Raw genomic sequence first — 17,694 nt, forward strand, 5'->3', positions numbered from 1 at the left:
ATCTTTTGGAGTATGGGACTCTTCAATATTCGAAATGTTAAAATCACCATCGTCGGTATGTGATGAATCAATTCTATCAGTCATGATGTGGCAGGTCCTATCATGCGTACCATTCGACAATGCCTTAAGAAATGAAAATATACACCAAGATTTAAATATTAGGGATTTTAATTTTATTTTTTTTAGAATTGGGAGAAAAGATATTCGAACTCTCTTTTTCAGTAAAGAGATCATACACTAATCAATGAGTCAAATTTTCGAATGCAGAAATTTTAACTTACTTGATGCTCTTTTCTAATCGTAAGTATATACTGCGTTAAAGATTTTGTTAGGTTAATTTTTTATTATTTTATTTATTTTTATAAAAAAATAAAAATCCAACATATCAACTAAATGCAATGTAAATGTTTTTATTTTTAATTTTTGGCAAGATTTGGATGGAATAATAATGGAAGGATGGAACTACTTTAATTTTATTGGGTTCCAACTTGATGCGGTGGTAAAGTAAATTGAAAACAACCACTTACAACTTTGGAATCTATGGTTGAAAAGGCCAATTTTTAATTTTTGGGAGGGGAAGTAAATTTTATCTGTGGTCCACTACTGAATGTGATGGTCTAAAGAATAATCATTCTGGACTGTAGTTGAGAACGTAAATCTTCTGCCCCGACTTGGTGCCTCCATTCCTGTCTCAATCCCAAAATTATTAAAACTCCTAAATAATTAATTTGTACTGTGTTAAATAAAAAAGAAAAAGTAAGTGACGAACAATCAAGACTCCCACTTAATCAGACTTACAGTAAAACAAGTTCTCAACATAGGGTTTCCACCACCAGTATCAATCATTTTGATGCGAAAATGAAGTAATATTACTAGTATTAATCATTGGACTACATTGAAATGCAAAGGTAGTTTCCACCACCAGTACTCAAGATAGGGTTTCCAAGTCAAATCAAAAGCAATTCTCACACATAGCAAGACGCAAGATAAGTATAATGGGAGTGGTAGAATTTCGTTCTTGCTAAAGGAGATTAAATGCTAATGGAAGGGAATGTGTTACACATATGGGAATCAACAATCATGCTTTTGATTTGCTTGCAAAAGCATAAGATTGGTTGAATCTTGGAAAAACACAATTAACCCAATATTCCTTGCATTTTAAAGAAGCTGTTAAACATCTTTCATTATTTAAAAAAAAAAAAAATCCATCTTGACAAAGGGTCCAAAAATACAAAAGAAAAAGAAAATAGAAATGGGCAAATAGGGACAAATAACAACAATTAATAATGGGCCTTCTTGAAAGGGAGATGGGCTTCGTTCAGTGGATCTTGTGGAAAAATTTCAGGACACCCAACACCCCACCTCTGCAGCTACTGCAAAGTTTCTGTGTCTTGTCTTCTCTCTTTTTTACTGGTGGATGGAGCATTATTGACTAGAGTTTTATGATAAAGGTGAACTTTTTTTTCTACTGTTGCATCAGGGATCAATGGGAGAGAATGTGTGGTGAGAGTCATTTTCTTTATAAATATCAAAAGGATTTTACTTCTATGTTTTGAGTAGATTTGAGGGCATTATTTTATATTACTCCAAACTCCTGGATCTCAGTTGAAGAGAAGTTGAAAGACAAAACAGATGGAATTCTCTAGTTCAACACCAGAAGGGAAAAACACAACAGAGAAGAGACCAGTAAAATACATCCAAATTGTGAATCTTTGGTTGCAAATACTTCATGTTTCATGAAAAGAGAAAAAAAAAAAAACCAACAAAAAACATATTCAATTGTCTCAAGTTTTTGGTGCTGAACAATCCAACAATATAGCCAAGTTTTTTTTCTCTGCCAAATATCTACCATACAAGCATTTATAACAACACATGATGATGAGTTGGGGTAAAAAATGATTAAGCATTACTACAGGCATGCACCTCTACTTAATTGCCTACCTGTATTTATAGATTGATTGAGCAAACAGCACTCTCCAAATTATTGCTGGTAACCCCATTATTGAACTTATGGGGATAAAAAACAGAAAGAAAACCAAATTCCCAATCATCAGTTAAATTCCAAAAATTGGTCCTAGTAGTAATTTAGAAGTATTCCTTTGGAGAATATAACATTGTGAAACACACATATGTAAGTGTCTATCTGGCAGATAAGAATGGAAAAGGGGGTTTCATATGGTTACAGATACCATGTTTGCTTGGATTGGATTCTTCAATTCTTGAAGAGTATTCTTGAAAAAAAATATATATTAGAATATAGGGTAAAATACCTTTATCTTTTTAAGTTTTGATCAAAATTACATAAAAATTTATTAATTTTCAAAATAAACACTTCACCTCAAAAAAATATTTTTCATTGAACATTAGATCCAACTATTAGTCAAGTGTTAGTGTTTTAATTAATTTGATGACGTGACAAAAGTAAAAAAAATAATTTTATCTTTTATTAATTTTTAAAATTATTATTATATAATTTTATTTATTTTTTATTAATTAAAAAAAAAAACCTCCCCAGATGGGGAGCACTGAACTCTCCTCTGGAGCCTGATTGAGACTCCCAAGAGAGCACCAAATCATTAATATCTATGTGTAATAATAGAATTGGAATGATTATTATGTAATGTAAGATCACATTGACAATTTCATTTTCATAATCATTACTAACCTTAAATTTTAATAAATAACAATTTCATTGACAATGTCAATGTGGTTATGAGTTTTTATTTGTGAATATGCAAAAAGATAATTATCAATATTGCTTTACTAAAAAAATTTTTTAGATGAATGATGAATAGAAAGATTTCGTATTAATTTTGGACATAATCTCGTAATAAACATGACGTGAAATGTCATTATATCTCTACACAATTGAATACCTCGTCAAACATTTGGATATAATTTGTGTTTTCACCATCATCCATTTCATTGTACAACAGGAAATGCAGTGTACCAAGGTGTTGAATTTATATATATTGACCCATAATCATTCCTAATAGGAATGGCCAATTCACACTCACCCTAAGTTAGTAATAAAATTCATTATGAAATGAAAATGTCACACGCCTTAAGCTCTTGTAATTCTCACACCACGTATATATTACATCCTAAGGTACTGTACTATACTCTTAATTGTACTCACTACAAAGGAGTGTCGCACCTTAATATCCAATTATTCAGTTGCGACCATTGCACTCAATAAAAAAATAGAAGACATTATGTTAAACTGATACTCAACCCATTCCAGTGGTATAATTAGGCAATGGATCTGGAAACACCTCCACCCTAGGCTTCGCACAATTATTAGTTTGCCAGATGTAAGCTAAATGGTAAACAAGGCTACCATAATTAATTAATTATAATCTTAAAAATAAGCCTATATTGATCACTATAATAATGCATGATATGGTATGACAAAATTAACTATTACTTAGGATCTCAAAACACTACTTAATCCCGGCAAAAGGGCACTCCTGCCTGCTGTGTTTCAAAGTTTCAACAGATTGCGTCCAATCATGTTTTACCGACGTGGCTAAAAAACTAAAAGTCAACTTCCCTGTGAGCCCTCATTGAACAGCTAGCACTAGTTCATGTGGACTTTTAAGCAGGATCTTTCCCAAGGAAAGAATCAGAAAAATCAATATTTGTCTGCTTATATATTCAAGCAATGAAGATGAGTCTTTTGTTGTTTTGGCCAAAAATGAAAAGTCAAGCCTGGGGTTGTGGGATGGGAAGTTAATGCAAGAAAAAAAATTGATGCTTGAGGTTACAATTTTCCAACATGATATTGACACACACACACATATATACAAAGAGGAAATGTGAAACTGAAAATAAACAATAGCCGTTATAATAGTTGCTTGGAGGGAACAAGTAACGAAAATTCAAACATTGACCTTTGATTCTTGTGTAAACAAAGATGGAAAGCATATGCATTAGTCAACCCTTCTTTCTCTCTCCCAATTCCTTTTTGAATCTTCCTTTGTTATCTCAATTCCATATGACTGCTTTAATTCCCATTTAGACCTAAACTACCAACAGATATCTAGAGTTCATGGAGCGCAACCAGCAAGAGCCAACACTATTCCAAGACATGGATTCTGGTGAGAAGCGCCTTAATGAGCTTGGATACAAGCAAGAGCTAAGAAGAGAAATGGTTTGGCTTTCTTCTTCTTTTCTTCTTTCTTGTTTGCTTGTGTTCTCGATTATTCCATACCTGATGCAACTGATTGTAATCTTTTCAGTTTGATTTCATCATAAACTATTTATTTGTAATCTTTTAGAGATAAGTTGATGTTCTTTTATCTTCTTGCAGACTCTGTTCAAGACTCTAGCAATATCGTTTTCAACAATGACACTATTCACTGGGATAACTCCCCTGTATGGTTCAAGCCTTCAATATGCAGGTCCTGCTAGTCTTGTTTGGGGATGGGTGGTTGTATCTTTCTTCACCTGGTTTGTTGGAATCGCGATGGCTGAGATCTGTTCCTCTTTTCCAGTTTGTCCCTTTCCATCTTGTTGCGATTCTTTTGATCCGATTCTCTTTTCATGTTCAATTGGATTTTCTGCCTCCACCCATGAAGCTTTTTTCCCTGCTAATAATTACCTGCTTGTCTGTTCTTTCATGTTCTTGCGCATAAACATACTTAAAAGCACAAAAAAGGGGACCAAAAACTTATATCTAAGTTATATGATGGCTTGAAGCCTTGAACTAGAACTGATGCCAAAAGATTCTAACATGAGGTCAGAGAGCAAGAATATGCCGTATACACGTGACTGAATCCATGTCCTGTAATCAAACCATGAATATCATGTAGCCTTCCCAGCTTGTAATCAAAGAATAACTATTCTAAACGTGACACTGTAGCCAAAATAAAAAGTGAATTGTGACATGAACAAGGGGTTGCAGTACTTAAAGAGAGAAGAATAGGGTTGAAATTATGCAAACTATCTAATCTTTAACCTGATGAACTTTAGTGAACTGCAATATTTTGTAAAACATTTTTGTTGGGGATCCTTAAAAGTAAACAGATTTATCTTGGTTGTTTCCTTAACTAGAGCAATTTTAAGATTCAAGTGAAAAAAGCTGCAGAGAAAGATGGAACAAGAAAGAGTTCCATAATAATTGTCATAGCCTAGTGCAGCCGCTGTTTTTGTAACAGTATTTTATGTGTAACCAGTTATTCTGAAGCTTACTGCATCTAATTCTCATAGAGCCTCTGAATTTTGAGGATAATGACTTCCTCTTGCTTGTACATTGAACAGACAACAGGTTCTCTTTACTTCTGGGCTGCCCATTTAGCTGGTCCAAAATGGGGTCCACTCTCATCGTGGTGCTGTGCTTGGCTTGAGACCATAGGGCTTATTGCTGGCATAGGTACCCAGGTACTTGCAAAGAATGAAAAAAAAAACAGTGTTCCATCAAACTACTATTTTGTTTGAATTGGAAGGATCAAAATTAACTATTTGTGTTTGGAATGGAAGGCGTATGCAGGATCACAAACATTGCAGAGCATCATCTTATTAAGCACAGGAACTAATAAAGATGGAGGATATTTTGCTCCAAAGTGGCTCTTTTTATGCATGTATGTGAGTCTCACTATAATATGGGCAGTGCTGAACACGTTTGCATTGGAAGTGATTGCTTTCATCGACATAATTTCAATTTGGTGGCAGGTAAAATTTTTACATTTGCTTTTCTTTTAGGCTTCTTAGTGTGTGCCTTTAATGGTATGTGTAGGATTATAGCATAAGGTTTGGTTCATTTATAGCCTGAGGTGCAATAAAGAAAGTTGGGGATAGAGAAAACACGATTAGAAACCATACATTCTCTTGGCATCAGAATGTAGCAATTCTTTTTTCTTTTTTTTTTTTTTTGAAAAGTTAATTTCCATTCATCAAGACAGGGAAACCCCTGCAATTTACAAAAGAAATCTGACTTGAGGTAAAAGTCAGCGAATTTCCATCTGAAGCTCTGAAGTTGCACATCATTCTTCAATGCAGCAGAGATAATGGGGTCCTAATTGGATAAGTTACTAGATTTAGCATTCATAACTGTTGATCTAAAGTTTAGTGAATTCAGCATTTATAAGGGCTCTGTTGAAAATGTAGAATTTAGCATTTAACAAACATAACTTGAGTAACTGGGGCTTGTTGCCACAGTATATGAACCTCTCATCTAGATCATTTATACGGCTTTGGTGACAATAAATTGAAAATATTAAAGAGAACTAGGCCAGTCAGGGTTGGAATGAGAAGTTTTCCAGTGATCTGGGATAAAGTTGGCATCAATTAAACCGAGTAACCTCTTACCACCTTTCTTCATACCAAATTAAGCATTAGTAATTCTGTGTGGTTATATAAGAAAGTTCCATTCTACTTAACTGGTTAAACTAGTTTTTATTCGGTATTTTAAGGCATCTCCTCTCTTCTGCATCTGGTGCTCCTGTTAAAGTGTTATATTGTTCAAATCAGAAAAGCAAATAAACAAATAAGTAATATAAAAGGAATACTGCAATTTGAAACAAAGAGCAAAACAATGAAAACCAATCTGTCCTGTTTCTGAGATAAGAGGTGCATAGAGATGATACATCATATAATTTATTCGGTTCTTTTGACTGTTTTACTCAAATAGTATGCCAGTTATAGTTTCTTCAACCATATACCGAAAGTTCTGTTTTGTCAGGTTGTCGGTGGCTTAGTTATTGTTATAATGCTCCCTTTGGTTGCACTGACTACAAAATCTGCATCTTACGTATTCACCAATTTCGAAGTGGGGGCAGATGCAACAGGAGTATCAAGCAAACCTTATGCAGTTATCCTCTCTTTTCTGGTCAGTCAGTATTCACTTTATGGATACGATGCAGCGGCACATTTAACTGAAGAAACAAAAGGAGCAGATAAGAATGGTCCTATTGCTATTCTGTCTAGCATTGGGATCATTTCAATATTTGGATGGGCATACATTTTGGCGCTTACTTTCAGCATTCAGGTATGTCTAAACAGCTTATCATTTTCTGCAGTTTGATAATTGTTCAGAGTTGTTATGCACATTAAACACTCTAATGATGGTAGATCCTTTAAACTTTAGAAGTAATTATCGTATCCTGTCAGAAAAGTTCTACTTCTATGAGCAGAGTAACATCTATTGGTAGCTGGAAGAATTTTCTTCTTAGGTTTAGACATCGTACAAGTGCTAGTAAAATACTGAATCTTGCATGTATTTGCTATCCTTTCATTCAGGATTTCAGTTACCTGTATGATCCAAGCAATGAGACGGCAGGAGTATTTGTGCCAGCACAAATACTGTACGATGCATTCCATGGGAGGTATCATAATTCTGCTGGAGCAATTGTATTACTATTTGTCATCTGGGGCTCTTACTTCTTTGGCGGGCTCTCAATCACTACAAGTGCAGCCAGAGTAGTAAGTAATCTATGTTCCTAGCTATGTGGTTAATGTTTTTGAAGCCTCACTAGATCAACCTTCGAGGACCAAAAACCATCTTTAGCCGTACAAAAAGGGTAGAACTTTTTGTGTAGGATGTTTGCCTCGTCCTTAGGTCTGGGGTTTTGCCCTTATATTCCACATGGAAAGCGTACATAATTCTTGAAAGCATGTCATGGGAAGTTAGATAACAACAGGAGCATGCTGTTGCATAAATTGTTCTGTCGATCCTTCATGCTGATTCATGAACCAGAGAATAATAAGCACTTCTCATTTTGATGGTTTTTTTTTTCCTTCTCATTTTGATGGTTCGATCATTTAAATTTCAATTACTAAAGTACCCACAAAAATTCCTTGGTTTGGATCATATGTTTGATAAAGTTTCTGTTTTTACAAAATTCAGATTGTTAGTAATCCCAAGGGAAAGAATTTAATGTTTGTTATAACATTCTGCCAGTCATCATTAGTTGGATTACTTAGTTTTCACAACTATTCACAACTGACTTGAACCATTGTATGCTTCAGGTGTATGCATTATCAAGAGATAAAGGAATTCCTTTTTCATCCATATGGCGACAAGTGCACCCAAAGCGCAAAGTTCCTTCAAATGCAGTATGGCTTTGTGCAGCCATATGCATTTTGCTTGGACTTCCAATCTTAAAAGTCAATGTAGTATTCACAGCCATAACTTCCATATGTACGATTGGATGGGTTGGGGGCTATGCAGTCCCAATCTTTGCAAGAATGGTAATGGCAGAGAAGAACTTTAAAGCCGGGCCATTTTACTTGGGGAGAGCTAGAAGACCAGTCTGCCTGATTGCCTTTCTGTGGATTTGTTACACTTGTTCAGTGTTTCTTTTACCAACTTACTACCCAATTACTTGGGAAACTTTCAATTATGCACCTGTAGCTTTAGGTGTGGGTTTGTCTCTGATAATGCTGTGGTGGGTGGTGGATGCAAGGAAATGGTTTAAGGGACCTGTTAGGAACATAGAAATTCAAAATGGAAAGGTTTAACTTCATGCACAAGTTCATATTTTTATGAATACATCAAAATGCTTGTTTCTCCCTCGTGTATTTGCCATGTGCCTTACAGTTTCATCCATCAGAATTTAGAGTAGTCATCTTGATAACCAAATTTCAGATTGCAATGGACTGAAATGATTTATGCAGGATAAGAAGGTTCATATAAAAGAAGTGCGCGAATTCATGAACCAAAGCTACACGAAACGATTTTCTACATATTTTACAAGCCACCGAATAGCATATCCATCTGCCATAAAGCAGGCTAAGGAACTACCTTCCCAGCCACAAAACCTGAAAACCTGATAGGGAATTGCTGAACCTATGATTTCAGTTCTTTCCAGTCTTCCATCCACCGACTGAAGCTAGAATTTTTTGCTAATACATCTTCAGAGATCTCCTTATTCTCAATCAACTTCCTCGCATATTGTTCAAACAAGTCAATCTTGCGCCACAACAGATCTCGCTTCTTTACATCACTCTCACTTCTGACATTATCTAGCCACTCCCTAGCTTCTTCCACCTTAGCCCAAAAGCATGAATCTTGGGTGAAGTTGGCAAATTTGCTCCTTTTGTTCTCTTCCTCCGGAATGCCTCTGTCCCTCCACCACTTATCAAAAAATTCATACCTCCTTTCCCTCCCATGCGTAATGTAATGGCCACGTTCGCGATGCTTCCCTGCTCGGTAGTAGTCTGCGATATCCAATGGTTCCACAAGAAGCTTATAGAATTGGGAAGCGTTTACCCACTTTCCCCTTCTGTGAAAATCGTGAGGCAGCTTCTTGTTTTCCAACATATCGATTACACTATTCCAGAAAACAGCAAGCCTATAGCGGTTCATGTTGATTCTGGACTCTCTTTTCCAGCGCGCCTTAAGCTTGAAGGAATCATAGTAACCCATTTGATCATCAGCCTCATCGCAGTAGAATTTGTACCACTCAATTTCAATTCTGAAAGGTACTATCTTGGACAATTTTGTTGCTAGATTGGCTGCAATCACGGTTGGCTTATTACCATCACGAGCCATTTGTAGACAGTCCTTGGCCCTAATTGCAACTTCTTTCGTTAGGTTTGAGTTTTGTACGGAAAGGCACAGGTCTTCAACTGGTTCCTGTTAGTTTATTTCAATTCAAATAAAAAAAAGAAATTTAACAAAAAAGTAAACTGACTTTGTTATACATTTATATATGGTAAGCAGGGGAACTAATTAAGTTTTCCTTATGAGAAAAAAGATTACCTTGATAACTAGTTCTGTGGACTGCAATGCCAATGCCACTCCAGCTTCATAGCTAGAATCAGGAAGATCCTCTTCATGAAAGTTTCTAGCCCTCAAAAAGTGTTTAGAAACTTTCCCAACATAATCTCCATACTTGAGATGATCCTCAATGCTACAACTTGGTGAACCCGTTGCCAGCATCAGATACATCATCTTCATAACAGATGCCGCATAATCGAGGCAAATGGCACCTTCTTGGCAGCAGAAAACATAGCTCCCAAATGGCCAAAACACATTCTCTGATGGCTCTTCAGCTTGCGCTAACAGTTCCAAGTCCTTTAAAACACAGTGAAAAATATCTTCTACATCATCGACTAGCTGAGAAGAAAGGCTTGCAACAACCAGGTGTGGAGCAGCCATGCAATGGTGAGAGAAACTTATCAGGGCATGTATTTTGGAAATGTGGTTAGGTACTACATCTGCAAAGAGTAGCCTGGGCATGATATCATGCTTTGAAACGACATGGCAAAAGTTTCCACCCCATCGTTCGCGGAGAATTGATCGATGAAGGGCTTCGTTTCCTAGCAACGGAGAGCCGAATGTGATGCATAGCACCGACGTTATTGGAGAAGACATGGACTGCAAATAACAGAGGAGCCATAGAGCTGAAAGAGAGGCTGTTGTTCCTCCTATGGAGTGGCCTGTGATCACTACCGACTTCACTTTTCCTATTAACGACGCAAACTGCATCAGCCATCAAATTTTGTTACTTAAAATATCTCTCATGCAAATTGAATCCAATGTGAGAAAAAAAAAAAACATGTAGGGGTAATGCAAAGCTTGCTTGTTTCTTCTTAGAAAAGTTGACCCCAACCAACCAACCAACCAGAAAAAGGCTTCCGAAATGGAAATGGTCGGATAAACCAACAATAAAAGATTTTGCCGACACCAGTGGATCAAAGAAAGTGCAAGTAAGTCAGTCAGTCCAGGGTGGTTTTATTTTTTTATTGTTATTATTTTGATTTGAAGAAAGGACTGAGGAGGCTTTGTTTGAAGACCACTACCCAACTAAAATGAATTGGCTTCTAGAACATTGAATGTGAACTCAATATTCTATCAAGTATCACCATAAGATTGACCTGTGATAATTGCTACTAATACTACTATATTCATAATTGATAACTTAATTGCTTTCATATTAAGTTCAAGCAAAGTTATACATATGTAGAATAAATTTTGGTTGATTGAAGTTCCTGTTTTTGTCACCATGTGTCATCTCTGCTTGGGACCCTACTTCACTCTTTAGAAAAGGATTTGTGATAACAAGTAGGGGAGCTCCAAGAGGTAATTTTCTAACTTCCATCCTTTATGCTTCCCTTTTCACACCTACCACCGGGAATGCTGTCTTTAGTACCAAGATATGTGCGGACATTACTGATTAAAGTTATATCTCAGCCGTCATTTCAGTTTCCATTACCTTCATTTCCGAAAAAATGCAACAATTATTCATCGTTTGAAGGTTTGATTGAGTGTTTTAATGATGACCCCACAAAAAATTCTCACTTTTCACCTTTGATGTTCCTACCAAAATGCCAGAACCCCATCATTTAAACCTAGTCTCTATCTTTGGGATGGTGGCAGCATGGTTTATGATATTTTAGACTTTGTTCCTTACCAATTGATTGTGAGGTTGGCATCCAACGGGTGTATATTTTTTGGGATCCAGATGTATCTGATATTCAATGAAATTTCTGTTTCTATCAGAAGAATTGGCTAGTTAATTACACTATGGTCTAAGGTCTAAGGGAGGATCTAGAAGTTTTAACACACAAGCTAACCCCGAGTACATAGTCTATGCATGAGCTTGGCAATTTCAATATAATTCAATGACTAAGAATTACTACTACTTATATGGAACGGTTGTTTGTAAATATGTATATATACTTAATTATAAATAAATCTAGACTTGATTTAAGGTTAAAGTTTAAAATTCGAATAAACAAAGAAAACATGAAAGGGCAAATGATGAATGGAAAAATTATATCTAGGACAAGGTAAAAGTCTAAAAGAAAAACCTGACCTGGATTTGCAAACTTTGATACATTGACAGGAAAAGCCTTAACATTCCACTATGCACCCTGATGGGCTTCTCTGCTTCACGATAAAGGGGAGCGAAAAGGCCACCGTCTTCAGCATCCAAACGCGCCGGATTTTCGCGGCTCTGGTCTGACCCAGGATCCGCTTGTCTGCCAGAAAAAGCAACGTAGGCGACGCTTCCAATCTGCTGCACCAGGTAAGCCCCTGGAAAGGTTGTGTCTGCGATGCTGCATAGCCTCCATGCCTCTTCCAACAATGGAGTCGAGGCAAGAAACGTTGCCAGCATCTCGCTCATTTCGAATTAGTTCTCGCTTTTATTACTAAATTTCAGAAAGAACAAGTGAAGGTGTAAGAATACAGAAAATTTAAAGGCAAGTTCAAATTTGGAAAATTGGAATGGAAGAAAAATAGAGCGGCTTTGAGTTACTAACCAATTACCATGAAGTTTCGGTTTGCAAGGAAAGCAGTTGCTCTTTCTTTCTTTCTTTTCTTTATTTCCAGGATTAAAAGTTACTTAACAAATCCCGTGCCCCACTTTCCTGCTCCGTTGATATAGTCACGCCATGTCTTATCATATTTTGTAATATTTAATTGCACCGAACGTGTTAAGTGACAGTATTTGAAGGGATAAGGCATTAGCTTTGCTCTTTTTACCGGTCGCCACTTTGCTGCTTGTCTTCTTCTTTTCTTTAAATACAGTGTTTTTTCCTATCTTTTCCATGCAGCGAAGATTATGCAGGGATAACATTATTACCGGTCAAACATGAATCCATGCAGGAACGATTCTGCACGGAACTCAGTAGCTAAACATCCAAATAAGGCAAAAAAAAACCTTAACATATTAAAACTAAGTTCTGTTTTTTAAAGTATTGAAGTGGTAGCTTGTGTTATATAAATGGTGAGAGAAAAAATAAAAAGAGAAGCCTAAGAAAAAGCTACATCAAACGTCCTTACTTTATATTAACCGCGCAGGAAAGTGAGACACCAGATGGGGTAAGAACTTTCCATCTGCGATTAACAAAATAATTTCCACTCCATTTCCTGTCCCACTCTGTGTCCAGCTCTTTCAAAATGTCATGGGTCTATTTTTAATTACTAATTAATACCTATTTTATTTTTTTTCTCTCATATTCTGACTTTGATTTTTTTTTCTTTTTTTCTCGTATCTTTTCCCTGCTTTCTCTATTATCAGATGATTAGTGTAGAGGTTTCTTTTGCTTAGGGAAAGAGAACGTGTTGCGATGAGTTAATAGAGATGCGTTAGAGGCGGCAGAGAGAAAGACTGGAACAGTCTTTGAAACGTAAGTGCTTTGAGTGACAGATGGTGAAAGATGAGAAAAAGTGGAAGAGGTGACGGATAACGACGAATGAGAAAAGTTGAAGAGAAAGAATACTTGAAGAAATCTAGAGAAAACTTTTTCAGAGTAATCTTTACTGGATCTCCCCAAAAAAGTTCCCACATACTTTGCAAGTTTTTATATTTATACTCAATAGAAACGCTTTCTTAAGAGTTGTTTAAGAGAGTACAATTATGAGAGAACGTGCTTGTTATGAAAAAACAGTTAAATAATAGTTTATAAGATATTAAAAGAATAATCACGTAATTAAATAATGCGTGTAAGTTCTAAATAAATAGAACAATAACATTTGAAAGTACGTCACATATATTTTTAAAGAGTAAAGAAAGAGAAAAAGATAAAGTATGTATACTTCAAGAAAAGGTTAAGAGAAAATCTTTTTAATTATCTTCATATCTTAGCTATCAAATCAAATTCTCTAAAACATCATAAACGTGAAAATAACTCATGAATCCTATCACTTACCCTGAATTACTTTCATTTTTTCGTACAACTAGTTATTTTATGCTTGTTTCAGTGTACTTCTGTGCTTATAACGCTCTTTGAGTACTTCTGCGTTTAGAACATCTTTGGACGTTTCTACGCTTGAAACACACCTCCACGTTTTAAACACCACCTCCACGTTTTAAACACCTTTGGACGCTTCCGCGCTTGAAACTCCTTGAGCTCTTCTGTGCTGGGAACATCCCTGAGCACTTCCACGCTTGAAACATCTCTGAAAATTTTCACGCTTAAAACCCCCTGAACTCTTCCTCGCTTGAAACACCCTTATATGCTTCCGCGCTTCAAACACCTTTGAGCGTTTCCACGCTTAAAACTCCTTGAGCGCTTCTCCCTAAATGTTTCCATGCTTGGAACACGTGCTTCCGAGCTTTAAACACGCTTGATACTTCTGCACTTGAAACGTTCCTAATGTTTTTAGGTTTGAAACACCTTAAACGTAATTTTTTTGTAAAAAATATTTTAAATAATAATTAATCAAAATTAGACATCTACAGTTAGTAATCTTTTTCTTCTTATGCTTGTGGTCGTTCTAGCAAGAAAAGCAAATGAATCATGCCCTTGGGTTGGTAGTTGTCCGATCGGGTGATTAGCACAATCCGACGATAGGTGAGGATCAAAGCAAGAAGTGGGTAGAGGAGACTGCTGCTGCTGCTGTAGCGGGAGTTGCACCACCGGAGACTGATCAAAGTTCGGATCTGATGAAAGAGGAACTGGTGATGGATCATGTCTTTTCCCTGATGTAAGATTATATTTCTTTTGACTTTCTCTCAGAGAAAAAAGGAACAAAGAAAGCCAGACAAAAGCTGAAGAAACCAAGCAGAAAACAAAGAAAAACAATAAGGAATTAAGGAAGTGATCTTCCAGGAAAAAGGATAAGATTTTGTTATAATTTTAAACGCTCTTGAAATATATATTTTATTCAAAAAAATATTTTTCACACATAGATTAGTCGATCGTTTTCATTAATTTAAAAATATGATAATATTAAAATAATAATTTTATTTTTATTAGTTTTATATATTTTATTATTTTTTATTAATTTAAAAAAAATTAAAGAGCACTGAAGGAGGCACCAGATTTGACACTTTCTAAGGGAGGAAGCACCAGATCTTGGGGATCAGTGCTCTCTGAATTATTTTTTCAAAAAGAAATTTATATAATAATATTTTTAAAAATTAATAAAAAATATATTTTTTATTTTTTATTTTTTTAACAATATTTATACTTTTAATACAAAATATTTATTTCAAAATTAATGAATTTATTTAAAATTTTGATTAAAATTTTAAAAAACAAATTATTTTGCTCCAAAGTAAAACCCAAAAACTTCCCATAATTGATTTATAAGAGAGAAAGAGAAAATATGAGGGAAAAGAAATGAAATAAATAAAAAATTAAATATATATTAAATAATAAAAAAATAGACACGGTAAGTAGGGTATTATTATTTCTTTTTTAATATTAAAAAATAAAGATAGTTTGCAATTTGACTGAACAATTTTGTTGGGTCAGAATCAAATTAATCATTTAACTCAAGCTTGGGCCAACAGATTAGATCCACAAAAAATTATGGGTCTATTTATATTGGAGTATAATTAAATCTATTTACCTAATTTCGTCCAAATTGATAGTTAATAGTGCTAACATAACGTTAATATGTCAAATGATTCCTACGTGGTATTGACGTGTCAAAAAAAATTTTTGATGAAAAAGTTTTTTGTCATATCATAAGAATTAAATTGAAAAAAAATAATATAAAAACTAAATTGAACAAAATACCATAATACATAAATTAAATTAAACAAAACTTTATCGTATAGATATTTCATAAGTATTTTTACTATTTTTTGTTTCAAATTATATATGAGAATACTAGAGGTCAAAATACCCCATAAGTTCCTATATTATATGTTTTTCGTCAATTTAATCTCTCTATTCCAAAATTAATTAATTTAATCTTTTATTTCAATATTTTGTGCAGCCAAGTCCCTTCGCCTAACACTGTCCAAATCAACCATTAACTGCTGATGTGGTGTTAACGATGTTGACATAACAATGACGTATCAAACAAAAAAATAAAAATTGATCACATGATTTTTCTTTTTCTTTTCTCATTTGTTTAAGATTACATCGTATTAAGGCTACTATTAGCACATTTAGTTTTTTTTTATTTATTTCTTTCCTTCTCTCTCTAGCTCTTTTCCCTCTCTCTCTACCTGCCTTTCTCTCCCCAAATTCTAGCCCTTAAACCAAGATTTTGATCATCGTTGGTTGTCCGAAAATTTAAAAAAAATATAAAAAAATCATTTTTTGCCCTCTTTCTCTTAATCGGGATAGTTTATTCAAAATCTATCCCGATTTTCTTAAATCTAAAATTATAAACTTGTAAAAAAACTACTAATTTATGTGAGAAAAATGTTAAAATTAAGAGTGTGGGAGTGATTTTCCTTTTATTGCAAGTTGATTTTCATTTTTATTAAAATTTTCGACCACGAGTGATCGACGACCAGAGTCTGGGTTTAGGTGCTGGAATATGGAGAAAGAAGGGCAAGGTAGATAGAGAAGAGAGCTAGAAGAAAAGAAGGAAAAATGAAAACAAAAACAAAAACACGAAAGCTGCTTCAAATAGTAGGCTTTAAACGACGTAGTTCTAGACAAAGGAAAGAAGAAGAAAAAAGCCACTTGACCCATTTCTTTTTTTTTTCAGACACGTCATCATTACGTCAGCACCAAATTTGGACGGTATTATGCAAAGGGATTCAATTTGCACAAAATCTTGGACTAGAGAAACTAAATTAACAAATTTTAAAATAGAGAGACTATGTCGACAAAAAACCCATAGCATACGAACCTAGGGGTACTTTGACCAATGTTAGCTCTCCCAATAAGTTGACCTAGTGTATAAAAATCTTGAAACAATGTAATTTAATGCAATTTTTGCTTATAATATGAAATATTATGTTGAATGCAATTTCTGCTTGAGTATTGAAACCTGCTATCTTTTGTTTCGTTGGTCTATTTATGCAATCTAAAAATATATATATATCATGAAATGACATCATTATATTAACTTCACATTTGTATTGGGAATAAAAAAAATTGTAGCAATTTAGTTAAAGTTACAATCAATTACAAAAATATAAACTTTAATTACAAAAAGATAACTTCACTTACAAAAATATAAACTTTTGTTAAAAAAGAATTGTGACATCCATTTAGTTACAAAATAACTTATACAAGTAACAATCAAAATAACAATAGTAACTCAACAACAGTCAATATAGAATATCAGTCATCATATTAGACTTTTCTTATGCTTTCTTGAGTTGAAACTGGTGCACCATTTAGCATATCAACAGCTGATGACTTCGATTTGCTTTTCTATTTTTGTTATGCAGTTTTCCATGGCAATAGCAACAAATTCAATGTTTTAATGATAAAAATAGAGCAACAGCATTATCATCGTAATGCAATTAGCAGAGCTGGCTCTTGGGTGAAGCCACCCAAGCAAGGGCTTTAGGCACTCAATTTGGAAAGGTCTCAAATTTAAAAAGTCTTTATAATTTAATAATAATAATAATAATAATATAATTAATTATATTAAAAATATATAAAAATAAAAAAATATGTAAAAGTAAAAAATAATTAATAAAATTATTTGTTTTCTCACTTTTCTAATTATGTACTTAATAAATATCAATTTTCTGTCACTTTCTTATTTTTAAAATACTATTAATTCTCAACTATATTCTCTTATTTTCAATCAACTAATGATCATATGTATTTAATCATCTCCCACAGCTATTTTTTTTCTTACTTATTTCTTTTATTTCCAATTAACTCATTTCAATGATTTTCAACAACTATTTTTTCCTATATATAAAATCAATTATTTTTTTTGTTTTCTATGTAGCGCTAAAAAGTTGAAATCATTAGATGATAATAGTTTAAAAGAATATTGTCTTAATCTTGAATATTCCTTAAAATATAATAACTATTATGATATTGATGGTTTACATTTATTTTTAGAGTTAAAAATTTTAAAAGAAATTA

At 34.1% G+C, this 17,694-nt stretch overlaps 2 protein-coding genes across 2 annotated transcripts; one reads left to right on the top strand and one right to left on the bottom strand.

Moving 5' to 3' along the window:
* Nucleotides 1–3,852: 3,852 nt before the first annotated feature.
* Nucleotides 3,853–8,509, top strand: LOC18611929 (amino-acid permease BAT1 homolog). The gene is made up of 7 exons (XM_018114195.2): nt 3,853–4,153; nt 4,313–4,495; nt 5,263–5,382; nt 5,482–5,673; nt 6,683–6,988; nt 7,240–7,422; nt 7,969–8,509. Exons 1-7 carry the CDS (start codon nt 4,052–4,054, stop codon nt 8,458–8,460), a joined length of 1,578 nt encoding a protein of 525 aa, XP_017969684.2. The 5' UTR covers nt 3,853–4,051; the 3' UTR covers nt 8,461–8,509.
* A 72-nt stretch (nt 8,510–8,581) lies between these two features.
* LOC18611930 (lipase-like PAD4) lies at nt 8,582–12,350 on the bottom strand. Its single transcript, XM_007048434.3, has 4 exons — nt 12,211–12,350; nt 11,763–12,099; nt 9,704–10,426; nt 8,582–9,577 (listed from the first exon to the last, which is right to left on the bottom strand). Exons 2-4 carry the CDS (start codon nt 12,072–12,074, stop codon nt 8,789–8,791), a joined length of 1,824 nt encoding a protein of 607 aa, XP_007048496.3. The 5' UTR covers nt 12,075–12,099; nt 12,211–12,350; the 3' UTR covers nt 8,582–8,788.
* Nucleotides 12,351–17,694: the final 5,344 nt, after the last annotated feature.

Source organism: Theobroma cacao, chromosome 1 (assembly GCF_053813885.1).
Source record: "Theobroma cacao isolate CCN51 chromosome 1, ASM5381388v1, whole genome shotgun sequence".
In the NCBI taxonomy this organism is placed as follows: domain Eukaryota; kingdom Viridiplantae; phylum Streptophyta; class Magnoliopsida; order Malvales; family Malvaceae; genus Theobroma; species Theobroma cacao.

What these genes read in the sequence shown, in the direction of transcription:
- LOC18611930 (XM_007048434.3), bottom strand. Translation starts at nt 12,074, where the DNA reads ATGAGCGAGATGCTGGCAACGTTTCTTGCCTCGACTCCATTGTTGGAA. An exon ending in ATCAAAGTTTGCAAATCCAG is followed by an intron (nt 10,427 to 11,762) that starts GTCAGGTTTTTC and finishes TGGCTGATGCAG; the next exon opens with TTTGCGTCGTTAATAGGAAA. An exon ending in CCACAGAACTAGTTATCAAG is followed by an intron (nt 9,578 to 9,703) that starts GTAATCTTTTTT and finishes ATAAACTAACAG; the next exon opens with GAACCAGTTGAAGACCTGTG.
- LOC18611929 (XM_018114195.2), top strand. Translation starts at nt 4,052, where the DNA reads ATGGAGCGCAACCAGCAAGAGCCAACACTATTCCAAGACATGGATTCT. An exon ending in TAATTTCAATTTGGTGGCAG is followed by an intron (nt 5,674 to 6,682) that starts GTAAAATTTTTA and finishes CTGTTTTGTCAG; the next exon opens with GTTGTCGGTGGCTTAGTTAT. An exon ending in CTACAAGTGCAGCCAGAGTA is followed by an intron (nt 7,423 to 7,968) that starts GTAAGTAATCTA and finishes TGTATGCTTCAG; the next exon opens with GTGTATGCATTATCAAGAGA.